The 22,720-nt window shown below is 37.0% G+C and overlaps 13 protein-coding genes across 13 annotated transcripts; 9 read left to right on the plus strand and 4 right to left on the minus strand.

The window, feature by feature from the left end:
- Positions 1-444: 444 nt before the first annotated feature.
- On the plus strand, positions 445-1,794 carry FDP41_013449 (uncharacterized protein; the record flags this gene model as incomplete). The annotated part of the gene is made up of 1 exon (XM_044704080.1): positions 445-1,794. One exon carries the CDS (start codon positions 445-447, stop codon positions 1,792-1,794), a length of 1,350 nt encoding a protein of 449 aa, XP_044564948.1.
- Positions 1,795-1,870: 76 nt separating this feature from the next.
- FDP41_013450 (uncharacterized protein) lies at positions 1,871-3,645 on the minus strand (the record flags this gene model as incomplete). The annotated part of the gene is made up of 2 exons (XM_044704082.1): positions 1,871-2,990; positions 3,203-3,645. 2 exons carry the CDS (start codon positions 3,643-3,645, stop codon positions 1,871-1,873), a joined length of 1,563 nt encoding a protein of 520 aa, XP_044564949.1.
- A 1,261-nt stretch (positions 3,646-4,906) lies between these two features.
- FDP41_013451 (uncharacterized protein) lies at positions 4,907-5,563 on the plus strand (the record flags this gene model as incomplete). Its single annotated transcript, XM_044704083.1, has 1 exon — positions 4,907-5,563. The coding sequence occupies one exon, from the start codon at positions 4,907-4,909 to the stop codon at positions 5,561-5,563; it is 657 nt and encodes a 218-aa protein (XP_044564950.1).
- Positions 5,564-6,948: 1,385 nt separating this feature from the next.
- Positions 6,949-9,203, plus strand: FDP41_013452 (uncharacterized protein; the record flags this gene model as incomplete). The annotated part of the gene is made up of 5 exons (XM_044704084.1): positions 6,949-7,114; positions 7,232-7,612; positions 7,853-8,572; positions 8,728-9,069; positions 9,124-9,203. 5 exons carry the CDS (start codon positions 6,949-6,951, stop codon positions 9,201-9,203), a joined length of 1,689 nt encoding a protein of 562 aa, XP_044564951.1.
- Positions 9,204-9,297: 94 nt separating this feature from the next.
- Positions 9,298-11,193, minus strand: FDP41_013453 (uncharacterized protein; the record flags this gene model as incomplete). The annotated part of the gene is made up of 1 exon (XM_044704085.1): positions 9,298-11,193. The coding sequence occupies one exon, from the start codon at positions 11,191-11,193 to the stop codon at positions 9,298-9,300; it is 1,896 nt and encodes a 631-aa protein (XP_044564952.1).
- Positions 11,194-11,831: 638 nt separating this feature from the next.
- FDP41_013454 (uncharacterized protein) lies at positions 11,832-12,243 on the plus strand (the record flags this gene model as incomplete). Its single annotated transcript, XM_044704086.1, has 2 exons — positions 11,832-11,949; positions 12,113-12,243. 2 exons carry the CDS (start codon positions 11,832-11,834, stop codon positions 12,241-12,243), a joined length of 249 nt encoding a protein of 82 aa, XP_044564953.1.
- Positions 12,244-12,334: 91 nt separating this feature from the next.
- Positions 12,335-13,151, plus strand: FDP41_013455 (uncharacterized protein; the record flags this gene model as incomplete). Its single annotated transcript, XM_044704087.1, has 3 exons — positions 12,335-12,793; positions 12,863-12,922; positions 12,978-13,151. The coding sequence occupies 3 exons, from the start codon at positions 12,335-12,337 to the stop codon at positions 13,149-13,151; spliced, it is 693 nt and encodes a 230-aa protein (XP_044564954.1).
- Positions 13,152-13,266: 115 nt separating this feature from the next.
- FDP41_013456 (uncharacterized protein) lies at positions 13,267-16,278 on the plus strand (the record flags this gene model as incomplete). Its single annotated transcript, XM_044704088.1, has 1 exon — positions 13,267-16,278. The coding sequence occupies one exon, from the start codon at positions 13,267-13,269 to the stop codon at positions 16,276-16,278; it is 3,012 nt and encodes a 1,003-aa protein (XP_044564955.1).
- Positions 16,279-16,383: 105 nt separating this feature from the next.
- Positions 16,384-16,659, plus strand: FDP41_013457 (uncharacterized protein; the record flags this gene model as incomplete). The annotated part of the gene is made up of 1 exon (XM_044704089.1): positions 16,384-16,659. The coding sequence occupies one exon, from the start codon at positions 16,384-16,386 to the stop codon at positions 16,657-16,659; it is 276 nt and encodes a 91-aa protein (XP_044564956.1).
- A 174-nt stretch (positions 16,660-16,833) lies between these two features.
- Positions 16,834-17,628, plus strand: FDP41_013458 (uncharacterized protein; the record flags this gene model as incomplete). Its single annotated transcript, XM_044704090.1, has 1 exon — positions 16,834-17,628. One exon carries the CDS (start codon positions 16,834-16,836, stop codon positions 17,626-17,628), a length of 795 nt encoding a protein of 264 aa, XP_044564957.1.
- A 30-nt stretch (positions 17,629-17,658) lies between these two features.
- On the minus strand, positions 17,659-19,821 carry FDP41_013459 (uncharacterized protein; the record flags this gene model as incomplete). The annotated part of the gene is made up of 3 exons (XM_044704091.1): positions 17,659-19,108; positions 19,203-19,518; positions 19,716-19,821. The coding sequence occupies 3 exons, from the start codon at positions 19,819-19,821 to the stop codon at positions 17,659-17,661; spliced, it is 1,872 nt and encodes a 623-aa protein (XP_044564958.1).
- Positions 19,822-19,931: 110 nt separating this feature from the next.
- On the minus strand, positions 19,932-20,309 carry FDP41_013460 (uncharacterized protein; the record flags this gene model as incomplete). The annotated part of the gene is made up of 1 exon (XM_044704093.1): positions 19,932-20,309. One exon carries the CDS (start codon positions 20,307-20,309, stop codon positions 19,932-19,934), a length of 378 nt encoding a protein of 125 aa, XP_044564959.1.
- A 100-nt stretch (positions 20,310-20,409) lies between these two features.
- Positions 20,410-22,241, plus strand: FDP41_013461 (uncharacterized protein; the record flags this gene model as incomplete). The annotated part of the gene is made up of 3 exons (XM_044704094.1): positions 20,410-20,709; positions 20,899-21,052; positions 21,127-22,241. 3 exons carry the CDS (start codon positions 20,410-20,412, stop codon positions 22,239-22,241), a joined length of 1,569 nt encoding a protein of 522 aa, XP_044564960.1.
- Positions 22,242-22,720: the final 479 nt, after the last annotated feature.

Below are 22,720 nucleotides of genomic sequence, written 5' to 3' on the forward strand. Positions count from 1 at the left end.
AATCTAGAAACATCTCCGAATCTTATATGTGTATCATGACGCTGCTAGTTCATTCAGGCTCCCCGGCGATTGCTCATTACTCGCCACCCCCACCATAGCCCGTACATCGTCGATACCGAGAATCTACCTTTACCCCGCAGGAAGGTTGTCGAGCCTATGACCACCATCATTGATGGTTTCTTTAATAGTATCTCGACTCGATTCATTTGCAAGACAGTTGCCGGCTTGCCATAATATCGATCACCCTGTCTACATTGTGCAACTTGGCTTTGTCAAAAATTGTAACAACACATTGTATTCTTGGAATACAACACGTTCAAGTGTTCCCGTAGGAGACTTGGGTATCTCTCGCAGGCACCTTGAGATAAAGGCGTAGAAACTAACTTTCGTCAGCCACCACAGGACCAGTTACGGCATTTTTTTGAAAGCGATTTTTGAAAAAAAATGCTTCAAACATCCGCTGCCACTTCCACTTCGGACAACAACAACAACACTAAAATTCAACAACCATCGTCATCTTCAAATACAACATCATCGGAACAACCAAAATTTCAAGAAAAGGCTCATGCATTGAATCATGTCTTTGATGAGTTGGATTCTAAATTGAGAAAGGACTCCAACAAGAGTAGCACCAACAACAACACCACAAATTCATTTTCAACAGTTAAGATGCCTCCTGGACTCTCCCTTGAGGACATGTCTTTTTGGTTAAATTATAGACAAGAAATTGATTATTCAAAACCAACACCTTTTGCATGTCCACCCATTGGTGCATCTTATCAATATACCTCTTCGGAGCCTTCGGAACAAGAGAATCCTAAACGTAAAATTAAAGCTAAATCATCACAGAAAAGAAAACAACAAAATAATGCAACTTTGCTCAATCATGATGATGATGATAATATTCTTTCAACAAAAGTTTTTTGCATTAAAAGAAAAAGAAACGAAGAACCTATTGAAACATTTTACATTCCCTCCATTCAACAAACAAAGAAAACTAAAATTTCTGACTTGGAAAAGCATTTAGCTAATGCAACCATTCTAGGAGATGATTCATCCAAGAAAAAGGAACATGATTTTTCAATCAGTCCTAATGTGTCACTTTTCAAATTCACTTTATTGAAAACTCCAGATGAAAAACCTCAAGAAAATATTGTAAAGAAAAAACAAGAAGCACACTCAGCATCGTTAAAACAAACTGCTGCGATTGATAGCAAATCTAAAACAACGGATAGATTGAAGAGTCACCAGGAATCTCTCAAACAAAAACGTCTACTCAGAATTAATGAAAAGAGACGAGAGGGCGATAAGGAAATTGTGGAATTTGGTTTTGTTCAGGAAAAACCAAAGAAAACTACTGAGGAATTACTCTCTCCCTATGAATCATTATTAAAGCAGGCCTATGGAAATGACTCACTTGAAGAATTGAAAAAGCATGAACAAGAACAGGAGGATGATTTTGAAATTGATTACTATACGGTTGAAACTACAAATGAAATGCAAGATGAAGATGAACAACCTCATGCAAACACTGTTTTGAGATTTGAAAGTTTTGATGATCAATTATGGCTAGAAAACACACTGGACGATGGATTATTTAATGACGAGGATGAATATGACTCTGAAGATTCTAACGCTTCAGGAAATCCAAATAATGACTACCCTGATGAAGAGGAAGAAGATGATGAATATTATGACGAAGACTACTATGGAGGAAACCAATACTATGATGACGGCGAAGAACAATATTATGACGAAGATGAAGGGGATGACGCGGATGAAGATTATTATTAGATCCTACCTCAATGAAGATTTTCACAATGTTATTCATGACAGTCTATGTTAAGGAATCACAAGAGCATATTTATTACTAACTGTCTACCTTGAAAAGAGTCACCGAATTGACGTGATCGTTGCGGCTAATGACCTCGAAAATGCAGTTTTTAAACGCATAGAACTTGGTTCCTCCAAACGGATTATTTGCTCTAGTATGGTCATGCACTATTGGTTTGCTGCATGGAGTGCCTTCAAGTGATTGCTGAACGGTTGAAAATTTGACATCAGGTCCAATAAACTCTCTCTTGTTTTCTTGTCCCTCAAATTGATTAACGGCAATAGAAAAATTACACTTGACATAAACATTGAAATCCACACTTCCAGGCACATTGGTGTGAAGAATAATTTTCTGAACTGTGTGAGTGGATCCACCAAACATGATATCAAATCCCAATGAAAAATAATTGTAAAAATAGTCATTTCCAACGTTTTGCTTAATTCTATTTTTGAGAGAAGGAGCCACCAAAGTAGTGAGACTAATACCACCATCATTTTCAAAGAACTTTTCTTTTGGTTTTGCTGTTTTTTCTCCGTTCATACTTCTATCATTGCTCACGACATGACCTGAGAGATGACCTGCACCAATGGCATGAATCTTCAATTTGTCATTTCTTTTGTAATAAATTTTGTCTGGAGGGCCTAGAATCATTAATACATCCTGTGTTGTGTATCCAAATTTAATCTTCTTTTTTCTATCAGATAATTCAATACCTTTTCCGAGATTGACTTGGATTGGTTCAAAATAGTAATTCACTTCATCCCGTGGTGAGAGAGCTTTCTTGTTTGATTTGTTCTTCTTTTCTTCAATGAAATTAGAATTTTCGTACTTGACAGGAAATGTATTTTGCTGTTTGGATTGAGAGTTTGTAGGACTCACACCATTTGAAGTGGTTTTCAATGACTCATTGATGGAAGGTTTCACAGGAGGTAGTTTTGGATTTTTCAAGTCGTGACCATGAAATAAATAAATCCTGGTAGCAATTGGAGTAGTATTATTGGGAAATTCGATTGGCATTTCTTGTCCATCCTTGTAGAGATGAGCATACATGGGAGGAATTGGAAAGACGAATGTCAATCCTGGATAGGTTAAAATGTAGGTGTTCGATTTTGTGTCGAACTCTCCTGGATATGTTGGGCCAAAGACATTGTAAATACTAGAGTTGAATAATCGATATAAATCGATGAGTTGTCATTATGATAGTCATTGCGTATGACGTTGATGATAAATGATACAACGAATGATTGTCATGTTTTCAGTGAGTGACCCATGGTCCAGTAAATTATTATGAAATAAAGAACCATACCGTGATGGAATGTGATTATCAACTTGTTATTCGAATCAATTACAATATCCCAATAAACTTACTTTACAAAACTAGCATCAATGTTTGGTCCACTGAAAATTGTTCCACTATAGGATAATTTAACTTTTGTTACATTATTAATTTGTATCAATTTCAAACGTTGCGTTTGAGATTCAAAATATAGTACAATATCTTCCTCCACGATTTTCACAATTATATCGTTGTTGAGAGGCTCCTTTTCATTGTACAGAATTTCTACATCATTGACTTGTTCATCGAGTGTAACAATTGAAAAAGACGGAACATTTTCTGTTGATGGGGATGATGAATTCGGTGAGGAAGAGATGGACGATGATGAATTTTGCACCATCACCAATTCAGAGGATTTGGGATATCTGTTGATTTGCTCCACATATTGCTTCAAGTGCCGAATGGCCTCGGAAATGGGCATTCCAATTTTAAAACTTCCCATCGAGAAGCCTGGCTCTACTGGCAAGGTGAGCATGTTGTTGTGCTTGTTGAATCTATTTTGTTTTGTTATAAATTATTCTTTTCCTTTAAATTAATGCTGATGATGATAATAACAACGATCAAAGTGATACCTTTTTTGATCAAGGTGATACCTTTTTTACTCCGCAATCAAAGACCACCTGATGATGATCAGAGAAATTGAATTATGTCTCTACTACTATTATTACACGTGTAGTTGAATCTAGAGTGTCCCGAACTTGGAATGCAATCAAAAGGATCGAGGACAACGAAAGAAAAACACTACAATATTATTATTATTATTATTACTGGCTGTTGTTGTAGTGGTGTTGTTTCAACGGATTCACCACTTGTGGATGTTCAATAATTCTTGAGAGAGATATTAACTGCCACCACGAGGCTCTTTTCACGTTAATGGTTGCTGTTGATATTCGTTGTTGTTGTTGTTGATCAATTTTTAACTGTTGTTATTGCTGTTGGATTGTCTCTATTAATATCTTCATTGGGTTTATTAGTAATCCGAAATCGTTCATTCAATCGATGAAAACGGTTTTATGAGAGAGGAAGGAAATGAAAAGGAACGGGTTTGGAGGATGAATCCAGTACTTGCTTTGCAAGTATTTAAAATCCTCGCTAGCTCGAAGGATCATTCATCCTCCATTCCGGATGTAACAATCGATTGAATGATCGAGCTGCACCTCTTTTGATCAACTCAATTCGTATGAACTGTAGATATTCGTTTCCAAATTCTATTTGAATTCCATTGGTTATCTCATCTTCACTCATCCATTTTGAAAGCATTGAAGACCGACTACACTTTATACTATGTTCTTTGATATATTTACACAGATACACTTGATCATCCTCCAATCATTCCTTTTCCTTACCTTCCTCAATGACTATTTTGATTTTTACAACAGTTATCGTTCTATCTTTTGAAAAATGTTTAGGACCTAATTCCAATATCTTCTTTCAAATATCCTTCCTTTAGATACATTTTGTTTTCTCGACAGCACCAGATCATAAAAATAAATCAAAAAAAAACAACAAACAATCACCTAACCGATCTGAACAATATTGTCCTCATCAATGTCAAGCACAACCCAAAGCACCAGAAATTCTCTTGTATCATCCGAGAGAATGACTCCTCTTTCTGGAAAACCATTAGACCACTATCTCTTTGTCTGGTTCTCCAATTTCTTTGAATTCATTCAAAAACATCAACAACAAGCTCACAAGATTCTGATCCACACAAATCACAACAACTTGTCATTTCCATGATCAAGGAATTTCTTTCATCCATCACCCATTTAGACTTGAATATGTACCCTTTCCAAGTCAGATATTCTCTTGAAACTGTTCTTTATCGAATGAGAGAGTACGAACGTGAAAACTTCTCTGATCCAAGTAGCATCATGTTGAAAATATCAACCTTGATGGAATGTTTAGAAGAATATGGCTTGTTTTATTTGTTCCTCAAAAAGAGAGCCATAGAAAGCAAATCTCTTTCAAGAGTGGCAGAGGTGGGTGAATTTCCAAATCCTTCTTCTTCTTCTCATACGAATGCTGTTGGTGTAATTGAGAATCATGACAGTGGCTGTCACTCCTCTGAAGCAGCAACCACATCAACTAATACCTTAACCCCAAGAAATGCACCTCTCTCGACGACAATTGCTGCTGAACCTTCTCATTCAACACCAGAGAAAGATCTTTCTGAGATACCAGACAAGTCTCTTGAGGTAATCACCACTCCAAGAAAAGGTACTTCCTCCTCTACTGCTGCTGCTGTTGCTGTTGCTTCTTCTTCCAATACAAAGAATTGCCAAACTCCAAAGAGAAAATGGAATGAAGCTTGTGACCTCTCAATCTTGTCCTTCCTCTCGCATGAAATCATCTTCCTCATCGCCTTCTTTGAACAGTCTCAACAATTATGAAAAGGCACCAAAAACAAGAAAAACTGTTCTCACAGACAAGAAGGCTTCTAAAAGCTCCAATCCTTGTAGAAGTTTCGAACAACAATGGCCCAAAACCTTCGAAAGGAAAAGCTTGATATTGGAATCCTCGGACCTTGAATCGGATCCGAGCAGCGATGACGATGATGAAGAGGATGACTTTCATTCACACCATCAAAAGGAAACAACAACAAGAAGAAACCAATCATCCACCTTAAACGTTCCAAGAATGCAAAAGTGAATTCAAACTCAAAGGAAACAACAACATCGGCATCATCACCACATTCCTGTAGTAAACCTTCTTCTACTGCTGTCATTGCTTCTTCAGCAAGTTTGAACGAGGAAGACTCTGCGGATACCGAATTGGAAACGGACGACATGCCTGTTCCCATTCAGGAAGTGGTTGAGAGGCAAATTCTTTGAATTCACGTAAACACGATGGATTCCAATGGAATTTTGTGTTTTGTAGAGGACTTTCTTTTGGTGGTGTTGGTTTTGAAAGTCTTGAAATTGCGTTCAAGAATTATTTGGCCTTCAAAACAATCCAAGTACGAGGAATTTCAAAAGACAAGAATGATGGTCCAATGATTCATAGTGTGTCCTAAGGATCTCTAACCTGCTGGAACGTGTGTCCTAAGGATGATCATCATCATGTCATGAGTACCTTAACACTAATTCATGACCCACATGTGTATATCTTTTCGATAAAAGTCGTATGTTAATTTTAAAAATTCCAACAATTCTTCCATAAAGAACCATATGTGAGTCACACAAATTCAAGCTTCTAATTCATCGAACGCGGTGTGGTCGGTTCGGTTCGGTTCACAAAGCACTGCTGACGAGACTCCGATTCCGAACCCCACACCATGACAGAGGTCACCACCATCACCACCACCACTCCATCACATTCGCAAATGATTCTTCCTTTTAAAAAAATCAACACTTGATTCACACAGGATTCTCAATATTTAGAAGCATCATTGTGTGGAGTTTCGTTCACTCAATTATATAATTACATCGATTGACGTTGTTTCTAAAAATTTCATCAACACGTCCAACACTCTTGCACAACAACAACAAGGTGTTTTTGCATGATTATATTCTACACACATCAACAACAACAACAAGCAGCAAACCAACAAACCAACCATTCAACAAACATCAATTTTGGAGAGTTTAGAAACATCAATTTTTCACCAAAAGCACCCAATCGCATTGAAACCAAATTTGGATATTCCATCCACAACGAAAAAAATCAATTGATTTTTAGATTTTTCACGCTACTATTAACTCTCTTTCATCCGTTATTATATATTGTTATTATTATATACCGTTATTATTTTATATTTTAATTATTATTGATTATCATGCTGTGGATTGTCATTGTTTCGGGAATTATTTCATTTGTGCTTTCATGTGGAATGGGAGCCAATGATGTTGCCAATTCGTTTGGTACCATTGTGGGAACCAAGACATTGAGTTTGAAATGGTCCATTGTGATTGCGAGTATATTTGAATTTTTAGGAGCGATGGGTAGGTGAAAAAGCTCAAATATATATATTTGGAAATATTACAAAAAATATTACAAAATATTTTACAATAATTTAATAATTTTTTAAATGAAACATTCAATGAAATATTTATCAAAAGTCATGGGAGATTACGTCAGTGGCACTCTTCGAACAGGAATCATTGTCGAAGGTTACTTCCGACCTGGAGAGGAAAACATTTACATGGTCGGAATGATGTGTGTCTTGCTAGGTCCAACTGCATGGCTCATTCTCTCCACTTATTGGTCACTTCCAGTCTCCACTACTCACAGTGTGGTTGGTGGAATTGTCGGATTTGTCATTGCCTTAAAAGGATATAAAGCCATTCAATGGATAAGTATTGGAAAAATTGCCTTGTCATGGGCGGTGAGCCCATTGTTGGGAGGATTGGCATCGGCTCCTTTGTATTTCTTTATTAAGAAAGTTGTGTTGAGAGGAAATGTGGAAAAGAGAACGTTGATTTTCTTTCCATTTATTACAGGTGAGTGAATTCAAGTGTTTTTTTTAATATTTACTAAACAAGGAGATGCGTGTCTACAACATGTGTTCATTATACTGTGAATGGATCGCTGGATGGAATGATTGAATATTTTTTTTAAAACAATCCATTCACACAACTTTTTGGAATTCATGTTCTTCTTCCTTTTTTGGAATTCTCAAATGACACAATTCACATACTCTTCTACACCAAACTGAATTGTGACACGTAATGATCATTCAGCTCTCACTGTGACCATGATCTTTGGTTCTCTCTTCATCATGGGTTCTCCAGCTCTCTATCTCGATAAGGTTCCTCTCGAAGCCTCCATTCCTACCACCATTGGAGTGGGTCTCATTTGTGGAATTGTTTGTGCTTGTCTCATTCCTCTCATTAAGAAACAATTACATAAATTGGCCATTAAGAGAAGAGCTCGTCAACCATTAAGAGAGGATCAACAAGTTGAAATCACCACAACTCGTGAACCGATTCATCAAGAGCATCATGAAATGATGATCACAACAACAAACACACATTCGAATGATCATGACACTGAGAACCATGATTCTACGACGAGAATGAATTCTTCTCAACATCCAATGAATCATCATCATTCATTAGTGGTTTCACAATCTCAACAAGAGCTTAATGTTGTGGGAATGGCTGGAACGAATGATTCCATGCCCTTGTTGGATCATCACCAGGAAGGAATGGCAATGAAATATGCATCGACAGAAGAAGAAGAAGAAGAAAATCCTGTGACTACAGTGGTTTCAAGAGATGAATTCAATCAACCAAATATGGAAACAAGTTTGGAAGAAAAAATTCAATATTTTGAAACTCATGAAATGCCTTTGGAAACTCAAAAGGAAAATTCGGATATTATTTATAGAGGATTGATGATCTTTTGTGGTGCATTGACAAGTTTTTCACATGGAGCAAATGATGTTTCAAATGCTGTGGGTAAGTAATCATTTCGTTTGTGGTATATCAATATTATCCAATTGTCATATATATCAATATATTATCAAATGGGTTCGATTTTATTTACAATGGAAATCATTATTCAACATGCATGCACAACAACAACAAACACCATCAACAACCAAATGGGACAGGCCCTTTCAGTGCCATATTTTCCGTGTATATTCAAGGAAATTTACAGATTGGAGCTTTCATTCCTTATTGGATTCTCTTAATCGGTGCTGTGGGTATTGTGGTGGGATTAATTTTATTTGGTTCAAGAGTGATCAAAACAGTTGGAAATGGATTGAATAAGAAACAATTAGTACCTTCCCAAGGATTTTCAAGTCAGTTATGTGGAGCTTCCTTTGTGTTAATTGCCTCCAAGTTGGGAATCCCTGTATCGACGACAAATGCTCTCGTTGGAGCAGTCATTGGAGTTGGTATTGTGGAAGACTTTGGTGGAGTTCAATGGAAATTATTGGTTGAGGTTGTGGGTAAGTAGTACTACATGAAAGAGTGACTCATTTCAGAGAACTATTAATCATTAGTTGGATGGATCACTACTTTGCCAGTGTCAGCCATGCTGTCAGCTGCTCTTTTTTCATTCCTTAAATGGACAGTTTTATAAGCAATTTGAAATTGCGCAATGCGTTCCTGCAACAAGAAGAATTTCCATGAATGTTATGAAACAGTGAATTATGTTGTTGTGGTTTTATGTACAATTAAACATCAGCTGAGGCCACTCTTGTTTGTGGTTGAACTTCAGTCAAGGCACCTCCGTTAAATTCATAATAAATTTCTGATAAAGTAATGTTTACGGCATTAATTTCTGCCATTCTTATCACTTTGGTGTTCGTCTTATTACAAACCATTTGGATTGGAATGTGTATCTTGACAGATGACTTGGTATTATCAAAATCCTTAGTGTTGAATTCGTATGAAGGGTCTGGAATGCCAGCAATAAGAGGGTACAAATAAGGACAGAACAGCTGTAATTCGTTTGGTTGAACTTTGGTCTTTCCCTTTGTGTCTGGTACATAGACCTTAGCCTTTTCATACTTGTGCTTCTTCTCCTCCATGTGTTTGCTCAGCGAAGATGGGCTGACAAAGGATGTAATTTGCTTGGAATTATTGTGTCGTTGGGATGTGACACTCTTTGGCTTTGATGGCTTTCGAATTGCGCCAATAGGTGAAGTAGAATTATTTTCATAACTTCTGATGTGAGCTGTCTCTGAAATGTTGTGCTTTTGGCCATTGAAGGATTGGAATTCTCTAAAGTGACGCTTAATTTTTGTTGGATAGAATACATCATAAGTGTACATGCCATCGCCATTGAATTCATCCAACATTTCACCCATTTCCATTGTATTCTCAACGTACACTGGCTCATGTAAAGGATAGTTGGAAAATTGTTCTTGATGTTGTTGATATTCTTTGGGTGGTGTTGTGTTAACCACCTCTCGAACAGACTTTGAACTAGGATTAGTGTTAGGTTGATTTGACTCGGTAGAAGTGTTATTAATGGTGAGAAGACCTCTAGCGACACGTCTGGCAGCAATACGTTGGTCAGATATGGTGGATTTCATTGTGGATGAAAACTTGTAAGAACCTGACAAGAAGGCCAGCAATCCAATAAATACGAATACACCAATAAATACGATTAGAGATTTGAGGGCTGTTCTACTAGGTCTCACTTGAGAGTTGACAATTTGTGCCAATCTGTTCAATTCTAGATTGAGACGATTAACTGTCTGTACATGCTCTTCACATTGTTTTTTCAATGAATCACGTTCTTTTCTAAGGTTTTCGTTTTCGTTTCTGAGATCTTCGAGTTCCTTCTTTTTTCTGTCTCTCGAGACCTTGGCTGTATATCTATTTCTCAATTTCTTCTTTTCTTCTTTTTGTTCTGCTGTCAGTTCTGTTTGTTGATCTAAATCCTGAAGTCGTTTCATGTCGTCCTCGATTTCTTCTTGCTTTCTTCTGTGGGCCTTCTTTCTCTTTGATTCTTCACTATCTGATCCAGAGCTGTGGTCTGTTTTGTTTGTTGCCTTCTTTCTCGTGGTTACCTTCTTCTTTTTCTTTGGAGGTTCGTTTTTATCTGTTTGGCATGCACTGCTGGAGGTTGAGTTCGAATCGACGCTTTCCAAGCTTGATGATGTTGGCAAAAGAATAATTGGCTTGTCCGTGTCAACATTCAACAATGATGTGTTGGCAAGAGGTATCGAATCAATTGAACTATTGGGGCTCAAGCTGTTGGTTGGACTGGAGAAAGCATTCGAGTTTGCCAAGAGAGTGCCACACACTGGGAACATGCTGGCGACGGTTGTTTGTGGGATCATGGCATGCATAAAGTAGTTTGGGAGAAGAGCATATGCTGTAGGAGGCAAGGCACCAAAATCAACGGTAGCAAATTGTTGTTGCTGTTGTGGTTGTTGTATTTGGAAGGAATTGGTCAAGTACATGTTGTTGGGATCGGCCATGGACGAAGCTTGAGTGGTGGTGGTTTCATCTGTATACGGAGCAGATCCCTGTTCCAAGTTTAAAACACTATCGGAAGATTCATTGAGGAACTCAAACCAACAACCATCATCCTCAAAGTTGTTGTTTGTGCTGGCCATCTTTGTGTGCGTTCGTTGTTGTTTTGTTGTTGTTGTTGTACAATCAAAAACTAACAAAATTTCAAGCTGATGATTTCAGTGATGATGAAACGTTTCCGATTCGAAAAAGAACAGAAGCGGCAATGATCGTTGTTGCTGGTAAAAAGATGAAGAGTAACAACAACAACAAGGTGATGTTACTTTTGCTTCTCGGCTAGAAACCGTTGTTATTGTTTGCTTGCGTTTCAAATTATAGACAGCGAGCCTTTTCTCAGTTCCGAACCTCTTCGATGCTAAAAATAAAATTTCAATTTTTTTTTGTGGTGTTGGATAATCCGTGAAAGCGACCGACCCTGCAAGGACGAAAAACACGTGTTTGATTTTAAGGTTCCTATGAATTGTATACAATCATCATCATCATTGGTGTCATGTTGGATTCGAATTGGGTCTCCATCGTCGCGATTGTTAATTTTACAATAGAGTTTTGAAGGTTTAACAAGCTAATTTCTTGTTTTGTATGATTGTCGTCATGAGAACGAACATTACGGTTTCAAATTATGTTGTGAATGGTCTTCGGAACGAGAAATGCTCTTCTTCCAACCTGCCTTTGTATTAATAAGGAAAAACTTTCATTCCGAGAGAGACAGCTCTCTTATAAAATGTCTCAACAGCAGACGACTCTGCCTGAAATTTCAATTGAGGATATTCAAACAGATTATTGGTTGATTATTGATTCAAAAGTGGTAGACCTCTCGGACTTTTTGTGGAAGCATCCTGGTAGGTCAAAGAAAATGTTTTCATGAAATTGGAATTCATGATGAATTATGACTATTCGGAATTAAACATTTGAATCATTTCAAACATTGAAAAATGTTCAACAATACACGATTGATTTCTCCTCATCCATCACATACTTCAATTTGCAATTTCAATTCTTTAGGAGGTCCTGGTTATTTGAAGGATTATTTACATAAAGATGCCTCTGAAAAATTCCATTATTTTGGTCACAGTGAACGAGCAATCGAAATGGTCAACGAAATGGCTATTGGTATATTAAAAAAAGAAATGTAATTCAAACACAAATCTGCCAGTCTCAAGAGTGTCTATTTCTCAATCGTTGATGGATTAAAATTAAATTGTAAATCAAATAAAAAGAAAAAAAATGATTTTTTATCTCTGTGGTGCTTTTGTTGCTCTCTTGATGGTTCGACTTTATCAAATACTTCCGGATCGAATCAAAAATTCAAACAAACATTTAAAGAAAGACTTGAGTAATAATACAAGTAATGCAGAGCCCTCGCGACAGTCTTCGTCATTACGAAAAATTAAAACTCTGGTTGTACTCGGATCAGGTGGCCATACTGGAGAAATGATGGATATGATTCAGTCACTCGATCCCAACAAATATTCCTTTGAATTTGTACTGGCTCAAACTGACGAGGGAAGTGAAAAATCAGTACGACATTTATTAAAAGACAAGCCACAGTTTCATCCTCTCTCATTTCATAGAATTCCAAGAAGCAGAGAAGTTCATCAATCTTACTTTACATCGGTATTTACAACTATTAGGGCATTTCTCTACACTACATTTATCACAAACTTTACGATTAACCCAGATCTGGTAAGTGACTGCAAGAACATAGATTGTCAGGAATGTCTTTGTAACAAATGTGTTTTTAATAATTTCAAGATCATTGTAAATGGTCCAGGAACATGCATTCCAGTTTGTTTATCTTCATACATCACTCGAGTAAGTACTTTCAAGTCACACAACCACTGACATGCTCATTATGAAAACACCCAAGTTTCTTGGTATTAAGCGAGTGAAAATAATTTTCGTGGAGAGCGTGTGCCGTGTTGAATCTCTTTCTGTTTCAGGTAAAATCATGTATTTATTGGCTGATCGATTTCTTGTACACTGGCCTCAACTTCAAAACAAATACTCAAAGGTGGAATACTATGGACGACTGTGTTACTAAAATTACTAAAGTTACAAGAGATCAAACCATGCTATCACAAATCCCGACCGAGAGGATGAGGTGTTGTTCAGTCGTGTGTTGTTATTAATCCTATCTCTCTCCTATCTCTATAAAAATGCATCAGCAAGTGGTTGCTTCCTATTCCTCGTCGCGAGAGGAGGCAAATGAGCACTCTGCACGAGCATCCTCACAGACACCCTCTCGAGAGGGTGATACTCGAGGAGTTACAAGTAGTACTAAGGACCCTGTGGATTTATCATCCAATTCTGAGGTAAATAGAAATCCTCAAAGAAGGACATTCACAGAAACGACCGCTGTTGAGATGGAATCTTCACCTGCCGATGTTTATCATGATAGTTCGGAACAGACTCATAGTTCGGCTGCCTTAGATGAAGATGATGATGAATTTACAAGCACTTCTCTCTCTAGCAACAACATGAATAATAGTGAGAAATATATTAATGATTTAATTATGGATGAAGAGGAATGGAGAAAGCAGTTGGATGATATACAGAAAGATCTGTCCTCATCCAAACAACATGATGAAACTAAAGGTTCTGAAATAGCTGGAGTTTCATCACCAGTATACATGGATCATCATAATGATCTCTCACCCAAGAATGAGTACCTCACCGAGGTTCAAAATCTATTGGTGAAGATCAAGCATGAGAGGGAGAAAACAAGTCCACTCCGAGATCGTCATCCCCACTTCAAACCTCCATCAGAAGTAACCAGCAGTACAGGTATCCTTACCAAGATTATGAGAAAGAATTTAGATGATGATTTGGAAAATGTGATTGAGGAAAGTACGAGATTATTGAGAGAAGAACTTCCCATGTTTTCATACGAGCTTAAATCCCCAAAGACATTAGCCTTTTCGGAGCTAGTTGTAAAATCACAGCGAGAAAAACGTCGCAAATCACCATCGTCCTATAGTATTCGTCATACACCAACTCTTTCAAAACCTGTGAATGATTTTCCATTTCACTTACTTGAATATTCAAATTATGACGTCTCGAGAGGAATTTTCAAGGACAGCAATTATAGAAGATATCATTTCTCTTCGAGTCATGAGGACGAAGATGGTGATGATCTTTCAACAAAATTCTTTCCTCACCTTAATGAGACAATCCAAAAAGCAACACCAAGCAGTAAGAGACGCCTCAAATCTAATGTTGTTCTCACCAAAAACACAATTACAACACCAGACAAGAGAGAATACTATGCGAATTCTACCGAAATTCTTCCAAGTAATCTTTCAAGTAAGCACATCTATGAGATGGAAGATGACAACTCTCCCAACAACATCAACAATATCACACCAAAGACATTATCCAGCGACATTGCAAAAGAAGTATCATCTCCAAACATAAAACATTCTCCAACTATTCCAGTGTTAGCATCGAAACCTACAAACGGGGAGGTAGCTAGCTCATCATTGATGGAAAAGGTGGATCAAGCAGAGGAGCAAAGTGACAAAGAGGCAAATCGCTCTGAAACTCAACAAGTGATAACCATGTCACAAGTCACGGGAGCTGAACCTTCAATTCAAATTACAACTTTCAATGACGAACAATTGCTGGATAGTGGCAAGAGCATTCAAGAAGATTCTCTTAGAACAAATATTGAAACTCCTCCTCAAGCTCTTCCAGATATTTTAAGAGGTGAAGACCATAATAACTCGATCCTGGCATCCAATACTCTTGAGACTCCAAGCAATCTATTATCTCAAAAACCAGAAGAGATTAGAGAAATAGCAACAGGTTTAGAGCACGTACCCCATGTCGAAATTATGTCCTTAGAAACAGTAAATGAGGCACACGGCTTGAATAATGAAATTTGCCATTCTCCAAACGATGCAACACATGAAATCACGCCAAGCCACAATAACACGCATCCTCATGAACATGGTAATCAGCATATTCGAGAATTATTGATTGTTTCAACCCCTGTCATAGACATTGAGCCTTCATTAACCTCCCACCACGAAGCTGACCTATCGACTGACCATGTTGATGAGGCAACCAGCACAGATGATAACATTGAGCTAACTCCAACATTCCATACCAAAAAATGTGAAGACAAAGGTACCTCTCCAGATAATTTTTCTGAATATCCTGTCAATTCCGATCATGATGATGATGTCAATTCTTCAGAGAAAGTACACCCTGGCAATGAAGATGAAACACATATAATTGGCTTAGAAGTAGACGAAAATCATGAGATAGATGAAGAAGAGATTTTAAATTCTTCTCATGACTACATTTATGACATTTCATCACTGAGTGGAATTAAATTAGAGAACTTTCATAATTTAGAATTTCTTGAGCCTGAAGGAGACAGTCCCATTCATCATCAAGTCGAACAGCCAAAAGAGCAGACCACTGCATGGCGTGATAAAACTAGAAATGAAGATCATCTTGATGACGAACAAGACCGTATTCCATCCTGTTCAAATCATTACAATCACCCTTCTGAAAAGTATCGTGAGATAAACAGCTCCACCCCATCTGGCTATGAAAGAAACTATTCTCCCTCAATTAAGAATGAAGTAATCAAAAGTACAATTACTAAAAAGGAGTCAGCACCAAAGGATCTCGACACCATTGGTTTTCAAGACATTATTCGATCTCTCAATGAAAGCCAACAGTCAATCCTTAACATTAGTCATTCAAGAGAAAAGAGCTCAGCTTCTTCCTACACCGACAATAATACCATGCATTCAGCAACTCCAAATAAGACTGACTCGTCTGTACCAACTCTTTTAATGGATGACACTGAAATGCTTCTATCACCAATCTTCCATGAGAGTAATCACAGCCCTACTCTCACCAACAAATACAACACAACTACTCCTCCACGTCACACATCGAGTGTCAACCGATCCTCAAACTCATCACCAAATCATGACAACATGTCTACCAATTCCATATCACCCAAACGAAGGTCTTCAATCACCAAGAAATCAACAAGCACATCAGACAATAAGGTGATTCCATATTCTGATGTAAGGCATTTACAAAAGCAAACGTATAATCACTCGACCATTGGATGGTATCTCAATTTATGCAGTGATAAATACAGTAGGACTCCACAACCCTCTGAAAAATCCGTCAAGTGGGTGTGATTTCAGTCACTGTGGCAATCCATTCAGAGTGAGTTTGTGTGTGTTGTAAAACTATTTCTAATGGCAAATAAAAATATGTTCAAAATTAAAACATTAAAAAAATTCATGATTACTCGGCGGGTTGTTTCAAAAGGACCTATCGAACAACTTCCACTCTCGTATTTTCTTCTCCGAGCACAGGCTCTCAAACTCTATCGACAAATATTGAAAGAAATTAAACAAATACAAAGAGAAGATACACGTTTAGAAATTAAACAACAAGCCAAGGATCAATTTCTTCAATACAAGGACAATAGGGACGTTGAGAAGGGAAGACGAGCACTTGCGGAAGGTCATTCTCAACTAAAAGAATTAAGACAAATTATTTACATGTCTCAATAGTGATTGAAAGACACTGTTTTTTATCAAGAACGACAATATATTATTCATTTAAATTATAATAATTTAATATTTAATCAACCAATTAATATCAAAAGAATACCACAGTCTCCATTCAACATTTATTCTATCAAAATAGCTCCACATCTGATCAATTAGAATCAAACCAATATCACAATGAATGCAACAACCACCACAACAGCGAGCAAACAATTTTCCTCACTCATGACATCATCATGCACAAAATTTCTAAGTCATCTTTTCACAAAACATCAAATAGCATGTGAAGCTAAAGGATATCACAATTCAAAAGTAATTAATAGTACATTCTCTCCGTATCCCTTGATTGGACTTGATTTAGGAACAAAGTATATGGGAGTAGCTCTGACAGTGAAACAAAAATATCAAAACTCAAATAATTTACATTTAATTGCTCAAAATCTCATGAAAAATCAAATTTCAAATTCTAGTTCAATTCCAAAATATAGAATAGTTTCAAAGCCAATGATGTCTGTGGATATTTTTGATCGTCATGAAGTCAACATGAGTAAAAAACTTGTGAACTCGATCAATATTGAGAATGCAAGAAAAGCTTTGGAAGCACTTTGTTCGAGACATGGGGTTAAAGGAGTTGTGGCTGGTTATCAGAAAAATTTTGAATTTTCAGACCAATTACTAAACATTTTAAGAGCAATATTTATGCAAAGTGAGTTGCTGTCATCACTTCCAATTTTACTACAAAATGAATCAAGGTCATCTTTGGAATCATATATGCACGTCATGGATAAAAAATCAAATGGAGTCGGAGGCATGGAAGTTATTGACGCGTTTAAAAATTATAAACAGGATCTATCCTCCATGAATAAGCAAGAAAAGCAGGATTTGAATTCACAAAGCGCTGCCATAATTTTAGATCGAGCCATTAGGTCAATCAATACTCAGCTTTCTCAACATGGAATGACCAATTATTAAACAGAATCGATTCACAAAAGAAGCAGCACTTTATTCAAAAATTAACAAGGTCTTGTCCAATCCACAGCTTGCAATTTGAGAACCATCAGGATTCCACACGACGCCTGTTGCAGAGGTAGAATGTCCATTCACTACTAAACAAGAGGAGCCCATTGCCTTAGTGGATGTAGGAGTTAAGGACCAAATGAAAATCTTTCCATTGGTACCTCCTGAAGCACAATATTCTCCACAAGGAGAGAAGCAAGCCTTATTATATACAATGGTGTTCTTGTAATCGGGATGTTTCAATGAGTCTAGAACCCTATTTGACATTCTTGTATCATAAATATTTAGCAAGTTATCTTTTCCATTAGAAAGTAATTTGGTGCCGTCCTTTGAGAAACTGACGCTTGTGACTTGTTGTCCATCATGAGCTCTCTCAATTTCAGCAATGGACTTGTAAGTTCTCATGTCCCACAATCTTATGGCTGAATCAAAGTGAGCACTAGCAACAACATCACCTCCTCTTGAAACTTCAACGTCATTTACACTTGATTTGCAAGTGAGAAGTGTTTTTTCACATGTACCGAATTGGAGTTCCCAAAACTTGATTGTTCTATCGTGGGCTCCTGTCACCACTTTTTTAGCATCTGGAGAGAAATCAGCACCATAAATCTTCTTGGTGTGACCCGTTAGAGTATGCTTGACACGATCATTTCCCAAGTTCCAGATTCTGCAAATAGAGTCAGCACATGCTCCAAGCGCTAATTGACCTACTAAACTGAATTTCACCTTAATAACGCTATCTGTAGAGCCATGGAGTACGTTAGAAAATGATCCTGATTTTGAATTGAAAATTCTGATGGTCTTGTCGCTACATGCAATTGCAACACTGTGTGTATCATCAGAAAAGTCGATGCCATTAATTTGTGTATCTATGGTTTGCTTAGAGACTATTGTTTTTGGAGGAGTGATGAGAATCTTATTTTGCTCATTGCTGCTGCTTGATACTGTGCTAATGTTCATCGAAGTAGGAAGGTTGCTCGAGCTCGATGAGGATTGAGTAGTGTTACCGACATTTCTAATCTTATCAAGGAATGAAAAAAATGCATTTTCGTTCTTCTTTTCAGGTTTCTCTTCTTGACTTGGTGAGGAGACAGCTCCTACGACATCCACGCCAGTCAAATCGACACTTCCAGTCTTATACTTTGCCTGCAAGAGTTGCAGTTGTTGCTTTTGTTGCATGAAACTCTTGTATAATTCATTGACTTGATTCATAGCATCAACTTGTTTTTGTTTTTGATCTACAACACGTTCCACCATCTTCTTGTTTTCTTCAGTCAACTGTTCAACTTGTTTGTCTTTTTCTCTGAGCTCAGAAAGTAGAGTGTCTCGTTCACCCTTCAATAACTCAATAGCACTCTCCTTCTTTTGTAATTTTTCTTCGAGTCCTCTATTTGTTTCTTTCAAGTTTTCAAGTTCAATGACGAGCTTTTCGTATCTACAATATTCAATGAAATTATAAAGTTAAATATTTTTCATTGATGGAAGTCACATTTTGATCAAAAGAAATTGTGTCATTAGCTACCACTTACTGTAACTTTTGTTCTTGCTCCTGGGTTTTCAATCTTTTGACTTCATTGTTTAAGTCTAAAAGACTTTGAGCAGATTCCACTTTGGCTCTGAAAGCAGATGTCAATTCTTCCTGAAGACAATAAACTTTCTCTTCCAACTCTTTAACTCTTGCAGAGCTTACTCCAGAAGGAGATGGAACACCGGGAGAGTTGGTTGTTTTTAATTTAGAATATTCCTCCTTGTAATGTTCATACTCGACTTGAATGGAGTTGAGCTTTTCCTTGGTTGTTTGATGTTGTTTTTTCGTTTTTCTCAATTCGTTGCATAAATTCTCGTCTATTGCAATTTAACATACGTCATATAATTTCATGTTCAATAAAGTTATAAAGTAAATTATCACAATGATGTTGATCAATCAAAATCATCAATCAATATAGTGGTGGAGATGATCGATCGTTCCGAACAAGTACCAATTTACATATTACCGATCAATCCTTTAGAAAATCTCCAGCATCGTGATGATTGATACATACACTGTTGAACTAAACTTTGGAAGGGCTTACTCTCCTCTTCATTTCTTTGTTGAATGATCTGAGAGAAGTTTGTTTTCCAGCAAGGAGAGGTTGTCAGAGTGCTCATTTTTTTATTATTGGAATTTCGAAATAGAAGGTTGGGAGAAAACTCGGAACATGCAAGTCCATTTGTTGTCAATCTTTGATATAATTTTAAATATTTTCTTTATTGAGGGTTTATTGCAAAGTAACAGCGAAACGTCTGACTGGGAAGTTGGCTTCCTTCTTTTGAGTCTTCAACAACTTTTTCTTCAATTGGTATGTCTTCAAAGTTCTTCTGAAAGCACGGGTTTGTTTGCTTCTCAAGTCCTTTGGCTTGAACTTTGCGTTAGCGTAGACCTTCTTCAATTCATCTCTTTGTTTTTGAACGAGGACTGTCTTAATTCTAGCAATGTTCTTTCTGATGACCTTGATGTTCAAGAGATTGGCAGCAGAAGCACCAGTAACCTTTTGGACTCTCAATTGGAACAACTCTTGTTTCATGCTGTCCAATTGCTTCTTGAGTTCATCGTTGGTCTTGGTTCTCAATTCGAAGGCCTTGACTTTTTGTACCATGATGACGGGATTGTGATGAGTTGTGGCGTATTTTTTTCAACAAATTTTGTTAAAATATTTGGTAAACCGAATTGTATAGTTTACAACACAAGCGAAAAAAATGAGCAGCTTGCCCAACAGTTCTATCGGCAGCAAGTCTCCCCTGAAAGGAAGCACCGTTTTAAAGTCTTCATCATCATCATCATCAGTAAAGGACTACCATGGGAGAATATATCTGTTTAGCCAAAAGGATTCGAATGATACTGATACAGCAAAAATTAAACAATTAATTGAGCAATCGGGAGGAGAAATCTCTGAAATCAAAGTAGACGGAAAGCCCTACTTACAGACTTTTATGAAGAAAATTCTTGGAGAAGCCACTAAACCTCCACATGTATTCTTCAACGATGAATATGTTGGAGTATGTTTCTCAGAATTTATGAATTCATAATTGTTTAACGATATTAATAATTATTCATCATTTAACTATTTTTGGATGTATATCGGAACGGATTAATACCATCCATGATTCGAAACTCTATAATATTATTTTTAAAACAAATTATCGGAATTGAAATTCAACAACTGGTTAAACTAAAATATTTTACAGGGATGGGAACAGATCAAAGCCATGAGCGAGAACGGACAACTCGGGCTGAAGATTCAAACTTGCAAAAACGCACTTTCTCCTGGAGAACTCTACAAAGTATATCGTAAACAAGGAGATTTATTTGTCATCAGCCCAGGCCATTTGTACTTCCCTCGTAAGTTTTAATCCTTACTGTATGTGAGATGTCAACAAATTTGATGGTATTCCAATCATTTGAAACATAAATAGCTCCAACAAAAAGACTTATCACATGCATGATCACTCTGTATAATAGAACTGACAAATATACTGCATACAAGCTCAAAACTACATGTCCAAATAGGTATATTGTGAAACCAAAGAAAGGAATTGCACCACCAAATGGAACAGTTCACGTGGAAATAACAATGCAAAAACCAGTGACGGAAAACGAGAAGGGAGACAAGTTTCGAGTTGAGTCTCTTGCCCTTCAATATTATAAAACAGAAATGGAAGATAAAGTAGACGAATTATTTAAAGAAGCAGATGCAAAGAGAGTTGTAAAACAAAAAATTTCATGCCTTTTTGAGAATCCGCCTTTGGATTTTAACCTCGTTACTTTAAATGATGGATCTCTGTTAGTGTCCAAAAATATTAGTGTAGTAGACATCTATGATGGATTTCCAATTGAACAGTTTGCACAAGCTGTGTCAAAACAGAGAGAACTGATATTTGGATCAAAGAAGCCTCAACTTTCGATCCATAATGAAGACAAGCCACCACAACCATCAAGTGTCACAGAGACCACTCCTGCCAACAAAGAACATATCATGATTAACAGTGCACCAGCTACCTCTTCAGTTACTGAGGCAATTTTTGAATCTCCAAGAAATTTAGAAAGTGCTCGTAGCATAGAGACTGAGGAGTTATCTGATATCGAGAAGAGCCCAATACCAAAATCAGACTCTTCAGAAGAGGAGATCTCAAAGATACAAGCATTGAAGAACGCTTCTGAGAAGATTGTTGCTCAAAAAACGAATCAAAAATTAGAAGCATCTAAGGGACTAGAAGAGCTCTATAAAGAGGAATACAATAGATTGGAGAAGGAGTACGAACAAATTATTAACAAACTTAAGGTGTCAGAACAACGGATTAAAGAGTATGAGCTCACTATTGATGAGCTAAATGTAAAACTAAGAGAGTCAGAGCAAGCCTTACAGAGAGAACGAGCACAGCAACAGAAGAGAAGAAATGAGAACACCATTTTTGAATCGTTGGGACGACAAGTTTCCACTCCTACTGACATTGACGCAAAAGAAGGATATTCTCTTGCAGCCCTAATTGCCATTGCTCTTATTTGTCTACTAATCGGTAAATTAATGTAAATATAATTGTAAAGTATATTCGAAAAAGTATTCACAATGTTGTTCAAATTGTTATTCACAATTTTGAATCAGTTCAAAAATGTTGAAATGAAGAAATTGTGGTCAAAGTGAAGGATTTCTTATCCACAACATCCATGCTCTGTTGGTTTCTTTTCATTGTCATTGAGGGAAGTAGTGTTTGGGCTGTTCGACAGATTTTTCTTGCCCAATGCCTGTTTTTTTATGCAACTCTCTATCAGCTTTCGGAATGCAATGTGAATATTATCACTTGTTTTTGCCGATGTTTCGAAGAATGCAATTCCGAGTTGGCTGGCAAGTTTTTCTCCTTCTGCGGTTGAAACCACTCGATCCTTTTCAATATCTGCCTTATTTCCGCACATAATAATACAAACGCCTTCTTGCGTATTTTGCTTCACTTCATCATACCAGCTCTTTACATGTTCGAAAGATTCTCGATTTGTGACGTCATATACAATTAA

This window comes from Naegleria fowleri (genome assembly GCF_008403515.1).
Source record: "Naegleria fowleri strain ATCC 30894 chromosome Unknown tig19, whole genome shotgun sequence".
Taxonomy (NCBI): Eukaryota; Heterolobosea; class Eutetramitea; order Acrasida; family Naegleriidae; genus Naegleria; species Naegleria fowleri.